The following is a 9,175-nucleotide window of genomic DNA, read 5'->3' as shown; positions in this document are numbered from 1 at the left end:
ATATATATATATATATATATATATATATATATATATTTTTTTTTAAAATCCATAACAATCACCAAAAATACATTAGTACTGACTTTCAAATCCACTAAAAAATCCATGTTATATGCAATATAAAATCCACAAAAATACTGTGGACTTTAAAATCCATTATTGTCATATGTTAATTCAAATCCAACAAAAAACTTAATCCAATAACACGCTTTAATTTGTTTTGGTTGTGCAAGGGAGCATGTCGTTATCTTGTGTTTCAGCTGATCAAATTTGTTGATATATTCGTGTTGTCGTTGGTGCCTTGGTACTAATGTTTGCGGAGATTCCACAAGTTTGAAATCTAGGTTCATAGAGAATTTTTTTTTTTTGAAAAAAATAAATAAAAGGTTCATGTTACGTTTTATTTAAAAATTATTAGTCTATCCTGTAGAATTTAAGTTATAACTCCTTAAGATAAAATAGGGCGGTAAATAAAAATACATCTTATCTTGTCTCACGTGTATTTATGACATGTTTTAGTAAAACATATTTTCCAATATTTTTCATTTAACAATTATCCTTTCTGATGTTTTGAAAAACAAATTAAAGCTTCTTATCCTAAAGTTCTTAATCAGAAAATACAGATCCATATCAAAATTTGTTTACCAATGACTGGTAAAAATTACCCTAGTGTAAGACATTTCAAACAACCTCTTGTGTTATGTTCACTAACCACCGTTTGTGGGTGCATCCACACAGTAATATCCAATTGCATACTTGTAGTAAATGTAGCCTTCAATCATTTAGCATCTTTTCTTTGAAGTATAAAAAGGTACCAAGGCTTTTAAAGTTGCTAATAATGGATAGCTCTGTTAATTAAAATTGGCACCGACGTATTCCTTAACTTATTTTAACTATCAACATCAGGATATGTTTTCTCAGGCGCCATGACATATAAAGGTTTACCGTTTTACTCAACTCTGTAAAATGCATGTCGGTATGTATAAAGGCGTTTCAATGTTGTGTTTATTTAACCTTAGGATATACGAAATAAATTAATCATACCATGGCTCCGTATATAGTGCCTCCACATTTATTGTGTGATGGGCACAAAAAGGTGCGCTCTTCGTGACTTCTTTACACCCTAAATCATATCAGCTACTCGATCATAAACTAATGTTTTTATTCAGCATTTTTGGTCCATTATAATACTATACTACTACTATAGAACATTTAGAACCCAATTTTTCAACAATTTAAGCAAGAAATTGCGGGTGGAAAAGTAATCTTCTAACACCCTAAATCATCGCAGCAAACTCACGTGCCCTTGCTTTAACCGGACACCGACACGTAACCACCAACACGAATCCTATTTTAACAGTGTCGGTGAACCGACCCGGTCCGTTGTTCAAGTTTACTGTACTACGGTTCTACAAAAGCACTATCACACATGTCATTCTGACAAAATAAAAACCTTATCTCTTGCATGAAAGCTACCAAATTATTTTCTCTTTTTTGGGCATTTTAAACCTACCAATCAAAACGCGAAAACTATCAAGTGAGAGTACATCTAAAATTTATCTTTTTGACAACATTCTAAAAATTTCAATTTACTACTAAAAGAAAAAATCTGATAACATTTAAAGTAAAAATATACCAATCGAGTGATTAATGTAACACATTTATGTTACATTGAAAAAATAAGTCTATTGCCTTTTTTTATACAAACAAAAGTCCCCAAATCTTTGTTTTGTTTATGTATCCATCCATCTCTAAGATTTTTCCAAGGTAAATGGTGTCGCCTGAGACATCATCATCATCATCATCATCATCATCATCATCATCACAACATTACTACAAAACATCATCACCGATGGCAAAATACGCCGGAACAAGAACAAAACCTGTGATATGTTTCTCCGACGTGGTTCTATTCCTCGGCGGAGCTTTCATGTCACTAATCCTCGTCTGGTCATTCTTCTCTTTCTCTTCAATCTCCCCAAATCTCACCGTCAAAACCGATGACTCCTCCTCCTCCTCCACCTCCACCAAATGTTACCAAGGAATCGATACGAACCACGACCCGACCGATCCGGTTTACTACGACGACCCGGATCTATCCTACACAATCGAAAAACCGGTTAAGAACTGGGACGAGAAACGGAGGCGGTGGCTGAATCTACACCCTTCGTTTATCCCCGGAGCTGAGAATCGTACGGTTATGGTAACGGGATCGCAATCGGCGCCGTGTAAGAACCCGATCGGAGACCATTTGTTGCTTCGGTTCTTCAAGAACAAAGTCGATTACTGTCGGATCCATGGCCATGATATATTCTACAGCAACGCTCTTCTTCACCCGAAGATGAACTCGTATTGGGCGAAGCTTCCGGCGGTTAAAGCGGCGATGATTGCTCATCCCGAGGCGGAGTGGATCTGGTGGGTTGATTNCGCGAAAACTATCAAGTGAGAGTACATCTAAAATTTATCTTTTTGACAACATTCTAAAAATTTCAATTTACTACTAAAAGAAAAAATCTGATAACATTTAAAGTAAAAATATACCAATCGAGTGATTAATGTAACACATTTATGTTACATTGAAAAAATAAGTCTATTGCCTTTTTTTATACAAACAAAAGTCCCCAAATCTTTGTTTTGTTTATGTATCCATCCATCTCTAAGATTTTTCCAAGGTAAATGGTGTCGCCTGAGACATCATCATCATCATCATCATCATCATCATCATCATCACAACATTACTACAAAACATCATCACCGATGGCAAAATACGCCGGAACAAGAACAAAACCTGTGATATGTTTCTCCGACGTGGTTCTATTCCTCGGCGGAGCTTTCATGTCACTAATCCTCGTCTGGTCATTCTTCTCTTTCTCTTCAATCTCCCCAAATCTCACCGTCAAAACCGATGACTCCTCCTCCTCCTCCACCTCCACCAAATGTTACCAAGGAATCGATACGAACCACGACCCGACCGATCCGGTTTACTACGACGACCCGGATCTATCCTACACAATCGAAAAACCGGTTAAGAACTGGGACGAGAAACGGAGGCGGTGGCTGAATCTACACCCTTCGTTTATCCCCGGAGCTGAGAATCGTACGGTTATGGTAACGGGATCGCAATCGGCGCCGTGTAAGAACCCGATCGGAGACCATTTGTTGCTTCGGTTCTTCAAGAACAAAGTCGATTACTGTCGGATCCATGGCCATGATATATTCTACAGCAACGCTCTTCTTCACCCGAAGATGAACTCGTATTGGGCGAAGCTTCCGGCGGTTAAAGCGGCGATGATTGCTCATCCCGAGGCGGAGTGGATCTGGTGGGTTGATTCTGATGCTTTGTTTACGGATATGGATTTTTCTCCGCCGTGGAGACGGTATAAGGACCATAACCTCGTTGTTCATGGTTGGCCGGGTGTGGTTTATAATGACCGGAGCTGGACGGCGTTAAACGCCGGCGTTTTTCTTATTAGGAATTGTCAGTGGTCTATGGAGCTCATAGACACGTGGACAGGTATGGGGCCCTTTTGATTTTGAAATTAGGAATTAAAGTTACGTTTTGTTTTCTTTTGTTGGTCTTGGACTCCGGAGCGTCATAAACCCTAATAACTCCGGTTTGGTTTATAAAATACGTTTTTTTGGTTTAATTTAGTATTATGATACAATTTTTGGTATATTCTGTATTAAACCGAAATTACGAAAATGTTCTCATAGTTTTCAATACAATTGAATCAAAATTACTGAAATACTGTATTGAAATTGTATTTTTGTTTTCAATACAGTATTTCAGTAATTTCAATTCAATTATATTGAAAACTATGAGAACATTTTGGTAACTTCGGTTTAAATTCAGTTGACTCTTAACCGAACTAGTTACCCGATTTTATGTTTTGTCTGACTGGTTAAATTTACAGAGTATGAATATGATTAATGGTTGAATGGTACATTTCGGTATATTTCAATAATAAATTATAACAATTTCTTTGGTAATTTCGGTTTAATTTCAGTCAACTAATGGTATATTATGACAAAAATTTGGTAATTTCGTTAATTTACAGTTCAATTTAAACCGAGTTTTCTTATGTTTTTTTTACTCTTGCTGATGGTTGGTTTTAAAGTGTAAACTGAAACTGAACTCAGTTAACAAGGTTCGATTCGGTTTGGTTATCTTGGTTTGATTATATTTCTTTGCAGGTATGGGACCAGTGAGTCCGGAGTATGCAAAATGGGGACAGATCCAACGGTCAATATTTAAAGACAAGCTATTCCCAGAGTCAGATGATCAAACGGCTCTGATTTACTTATTGTACAAACACAGAGAGGTGTATTATCCCAAGATATACCTCGAAGGAGACTATTATTTCGAAGGCTACTGGTTAGAGATCGTACCGGGTTTCGCTAACGTAACGGAACGGTACCTCGAGATGGAGCGAGAGGACGCCGCGTTGCGTAGACGACACGCCGAGAAAGTGAGCGAGGGATACGCTGCGTTTCGGGAGAAACGGTTTTTGAAAGGAGAAAGAGGCGGGAAAGGTAGCAAACGGAGGCCGTTCGTGACGCATTTCACGGGGTGTCAGCCTTGTAGTGGTGACCATAACAAGATGTACGATGGTGACACGTGTTGGAATGGGATGATCAAAGCCATTAATTTCGCTGATAATCAAGTGATGCGTAAGTATGGTTTCGTACACTCGGATCTAGGCAAGACTTCCCCTCTTCAACCTGTACCGTTTGATTATCCTGATGAGCCTTGGTGATATTTATTAGGTGTTTTTAATATTGTGTGTGTTGCCTTTTTTTTTTCTTAGATGTGCTTTTATAATGAGTTTATTATTATAATGAAATCCATGAATTTGAAAGGTCTATAATGCGGAATCTTTTGAAATAATTTAATGATTCTTGGTTATAGGGAAAAGTTTAAAGAGCTTTGACAGAAATGCGATTATTGTAATTTGTAGGGCATATAACATAAAGAAAACAATAATGTCTTTTCTCTTTTCGATAGAGTAATTCATCATGGGTGACTATCTAAGATTTTTGTCTTTTAATTCTATAAAATATCTATGTATTTAGTGAGTACTCCGATAGCTTTTGTGTTTGCCAGTGAATAGGTTTAAAAAATTTGGGCGAAAAAATATGTAGATTTGTTTGAAGTCCAGCTTCATGAAAAAATAATGTTTATAACTTATAAGCCATAAGACTCTTTGGTATATAGTGCTTATAAATGCATATTCTTCTTCTTCCTACTCAAATTCCAATTTGTCATTTACAACCCAAAATCCAAACGAACAAAATTAAGAAACCGTTTAACAACAATGAAACATATGCTGAATTACTGATGTACCAATCTTCGCAAGTTGGGCTTGAGAAAATAATACATTTTTTACGTAAATCTAAACCCACGTGAAAATTTTATTTAGTTATTTATTTGTATTTCTAAATTTTTCTGTTTTAATAAACAAATTTTTCTATTCGCCCAATTCTACATACACGTGAAGTTGAGCATTGAGAAGGAAGATGACCATCAAGAGCATGGAGCAGGAAAGCAAAAGTGTTTGTAGTAAATCTAATAGGGTCGGAAAAATTTGTCTATGGTAGAATCATATATAATTGTTCTCATAATTTACAATCAATAATAAATTCAGACGATAAAAAAAAATNAGTCAGATGATCAAACGGCTCTGATTTACTTATTGTACAAACACAGAGAGGTGTATTATCCCAAGATATACCTCGAAGGAGACTATTATTTCGAAGGCTACTGGTTAGAGATCGTACCGGGTTTCGCTAACGTAACGGAACGGTACCTCGAGATGGAGCGAGAGGACGCCGNGAGCAATTTTTTAAGTTGGTAACTTCATAAACTAAAAATAAAAATAAAAATAAAACTACATAAAGTAATTCAAATTTTGAGATTTTTTTCTTTTAATGTTATATTATATCTTCCTTTCTTACTCTTTTTTTTATTTCTTCCTCTATCCGTTTTTTTTTTACTTTGAAAAATATCTAGAAACTTGATGATAACGTTCACATCATCTCACATGTATTCTCCTTCAATGTCTACACCTCTTCAAACCAAGTACACTCTATCTGCCATCACAAACAACATCCCAAGAAGCCACCGTCCATGGCTTCTACGTGTACGTGTCACCTGCTTGGTTACTCCCACCACCAACTCTCAGCCTACCCATAAGACGAAGCTTGTTGTTAAACAACGTCTTGTGAATCCTCCTCTCTCAACCGATCCAAATCTACAATCTACTTGGACTCACCGGTTATGGGTTGCAGCTGGCTGCACCACCGTGTTTGCCTCTTTTGCCAAATCCATCATTGGAGCGTTTGGTTCTCATCTCTGGTTCGAACCAGCTTTAGCCGGTTTTGCTGGGTACATCATAGCAGATCTAGGCTCTGGTGTGTACCACTGGGCCACCGATAACTACTGTGACTCCTCAACGCCTCTAGTAGGAACCCATATCGAAGATTCTCAAGATCACCACAAGTGGCCTTGGACAATCACCAAACGGCAATTTGCAAACAACCTATATATCCTGGCTCGAGGCACAACCTTGACAGTTCTCCCAATAGATCTTGCATTTGATGACCCTGTGGTTCATGGCTTCGTAAGCACGTTTGCGTTTTGCGTATTGTTTTGTCAGCTGTTCCATGCTTGGGCTCATGGAACCAAGAGCAAGCTCCCACCTCTTGTGGTGTGGTTGCAAGACATTGGGCTGCTCGTTTCACGGACACGTCACGTGAATCATCACCGAGCGCCGTATAACAACAATTACTGCGTAGTGAGTGGGGTGTGGAACAAGGTTTTGGATGAAAGCAAAATCTTTGAGGCAATGGAGATGGTGTTGTATCTCCAACTTGGGGTAAGACCGAGGTCATGGACCGAGCCAAACTCTATATGGACGGAAGAAACAGAGTAACAGACTTATCCAAATGTTGATCTATCTCTGGTTTAAGACTTAGAAATATGATTACAAAATTTTTTTGAAAGATTTGAAAAGTGTATACTTATCATTCAATATTTATGTTTAAATTGTTTATAAGATGCATTTTATAATTTTTACATAATTTAGCCAGCAAACATTGAAAACTGTAAAGTGGTATGCAAGTTTTATAGATAAGATATTGAGTCTCATCACTTATGGGCATACTCTCTTTACATTATTGCTTTTACTCTTGACATTTTTGGAAGCAAAAGTTTTGTTTGTTTAGTTGTGTGGACCTATCGACTCAAGATTCTTTTTTTACTTTCATATTTCTTAAAATTGTTGGAAAAGAAAAACAAAAACAAAAATATGTTATAGTATAATCAATAATGTATAATGAGATTATAGCCAAAACCATGTTGATCTCAAATTGTTCTCATTGCTTTTTCACCTAACATTTATTTAGTAAACAAGAAAATAAAATAGCTAGCACACCCACGTTGACATTTCAAATCCATGAATCATCCCATCTCGTTCCTATAAACGCACATTTATTTCACTAAAAAGTCAAAAACCAAATAAGCCGCAAAAGAAGATTCATACTAAGACGTTGACATATCAATGCCGTCCACACATATATATAAATACTTGTGTACACACAAGCCATCAAGATAAGACAGACACTTCGCTTCAATTCATTTTTGTTGTGTATTACAAGAAACTTGTGATCGCCATGGAAGCTACTTCACAGCCATGTTTCTCTCAGAACTACCACAACACCTCGCTCCATTCGATCCGTAAGCAACCGGCAAAGCCTTGGAAAAAACCTGTGACAGGTTTGCCTCAGCGAATGCATCCAAAAGTCTACAGAGTCGAGCCTGTTAACTTCAAGGAGTTGGTTCAGAGGCTAACTGGTGCACAAGACCATGAGCCAGAGGTAAATCAAGTTGAGGCTAAGCCACTCAAGGTTACTGATGACACTATAACAGCTAAAGACAACCCCTTCGCGTTTGATCTGTCACCGTCATCATCTCGGTTCTGGGAAGCTTTCCCTCTTCTCAGTCCTGCAAATCTTTCAAGATGGTAGCAAGAAAAACATAAAAAAAGCTTCCTTTGATTGTAATTCTTGCCATGTTTTCGGCAATTCTTGATGTTGTTTTCGAAGAATTAGACCTGTAGTGACTTGTTACGATCTTATCTATAAATACAAAGGTTACTTACTGTTACATTACCAAACTAAACATTTCACATAACCAATGTATTCAAAATCGACCTTTTCGAACATGAAAATTTACGCGCTCTCTACTGATCCCAGTAGTTTCTTAGCTGGGACATGTGAAGAAGAAGCTCGTCTCTGCCTAAACCAGATACACTACTAGTCAAAATCCAAGGAGGATGCACTTTAAAATTCTCTCTAATGATTTGTTGGAAAGCTTTGATGTTCTCATCAGGTCTTTTCCCTTTCGTTGCTTTCATTTTATCGCATTTCGTAAACACGAAGGTCATCGGTACCTTGAAATCATCCAAAAACAAACAAACAAACAAATAAACAATTAAAACAACTCCTCAAAACATCATTTCACTGAACACACAAAACAACAAAGCCAAAAAGTAACCAACAAACATACATTGTTGCGACCAAGCCAATTAGCACAATCAAGATCAATCTTCTGAGGAGGAACACTTGCATCGATCAGAAGAAGAACACAAACAAGAGTGTCTCTGTTCAAAAAGTAACCTTTAGTAAACGCAGACCAATCCGTCTTCGCAGCATCTGATACTTTAGCAAATCTGCACAAATACAGTCTCAATATCAAAACAAGAACATTGCTTCCATAACTAGTCAAATCCACAAGGCACCAAACCAAATCAGCCAACCGAACCGGACCAAAACTTAGCTATCGGTAACCGGTTCTAAGTTCAGACCTATCCTTAACTGGTTCGGTCTAAGCAAAACTACTGAAAAAAAATGAAAATTTATAATGAACACATTTCCTAATCATGTCAAAATTTTCCAAACTGAAAACCGAAAATTCCGAACCGGACCAGACCAATGAACCAGAATGCCAAAATCCTAGTCTCAATATCAAAACAAAGATTGAATTTTTTAGAAGCAGGAGATCAAAATACATACCCATAACCAGGTAAATCAACAATGTACCAACTCTTATTCACCAAGAAGTGATTTATAAGCTGAGTCTTCCCTGTTTCACTCACACACAAAAAAAAAAAAAAAA

At 37.1% G+C, this 9,175-nt stretch overlaps 4 protein-coding genes across 4 annotated transcripts in view; 3 read left to right on the top strand and 1 right to left on the bottom strand.

Moving 5' to 3' along the window:
- Positions 1,496-4,906, top strand: LOC104702826 (putative glycosyltransferase 7). The gene is made up of 3 exons (XM_010418747.2): positions 1,496-2,415; positions 3,321-3,514; positions 4,195-4,906. The coding sequence occupies exons 1-3, from the start codon at positions 1,772-1,774 to the stop codon at positions 4,755-4,757; spliced, it is 1,401 nt and encodes a 466-aa protein (XP_010417049.1). The 5' UTR covers positions 1,496-1,771; the 3' UTR covers positions 4,758-4,906.
- Positions 5,929-7,153, top strand: LOC104702825 (fatty acid desaturase 4-like 2, chloroplastic). The gene has a single exon (XM_010418746.2). It carries the CDS (start codon positions 6,018-6,020, stop codon positions 6,930-6,932), a length of 915 nt encoding a protein of 304 aa, XP_010417048.1. The 5' UTR covers positions 5,929-6,017; the 3' UTR covers positions 6,933-7,153.
- LOC104702822 (VQ motif-containing protein 29-like) lies at positions 7,545-8,164 on the top strand. The gene has a single exon (XM_010418744.2). The coding sequence runs from the start codon at positions 7,672-7,674 to the stop codon at positions 8,023-8,025; it is 354 nt and encodes a 117-aa protein (XP_010417046.1). The 5' UTR covers positions 7,545-7,671; the 3' UTR covers positions 8,026-8,164.
- LOC104702824 (GTP-binding protein At2g22870-like) overlaps positions 8,106-9,175 on the bottom strand; it is a 2,261-nt gene continuing 1,191 nt past the window's right edge. Inside the window, exons 2-4 of the mRNA XM_010418745.2 lie at positions 9,073-9,142; positions 8,567-8,729; positions 8,106-8,450 (exon numbers count right to left, since the gene is read on the bottom strand). Coding sequence (XP_010417047.1) covers positions 8,241-8,450; positions 8,567-8,729; positions 9,073-9,142 — 443 coding nt within the window. The 3' untranslated portion in view covers positions 8,106-8,240. The remainder of the gene's footprint in view (positions 8,451-8,566; positions 8,730-9,072; positions 9,143-9,175) is intronic.

This window comes from Camelina sativa, chromosome 7 (genome assembly GCF_000633955.1).
Source record: "Camelina sativa cultivar DH55 chromosome 7, Cs, whole genome shotgun sequence".
Classification (NCBI taxonomy): Eukaryota; Viridiplantae; Streptophyta; class Magnoliopsida; order Brassicales; family Brassicaceae; genus Camelina; species Camelina sativa.
The sequence above is the reverse complement of the archived record's forward strand: the minus strand, read 5'-3'. Positions and strand labels throughout refer to the sequence as shown.

Excerpts from the sequence above, each read along its gene's own strand:
- LOC104702822 (XM_010418744.2), top strand. The coding sequence starts at position 7,672 with ATGGAAGCTACTTCACAGCCATGTTTCTCTCAGAACTACCACAACACC.
- LOC104702826 (XM_010418747.2), top strand. The coding sequence starts at position 1,772 with ATGGTGTCGCCTGAGACATCATCATCATCATCATCATCATCATCATCA. Across the intron at positions 3,515-4,194 it reads GCTCATAGACACGTGGACAG|GTATGGGACCAGTGAGTCCG; the intron begins GTATGGGGCCCT and ends ATTTCTTTGCAG.
- LOC104702825 (XM_010418746.2), top strand. The coding sequence starts at position 6,018 with ATGATAACGTTCACATCATCTCACATGTATTCTCCTTCAATGTCTACA.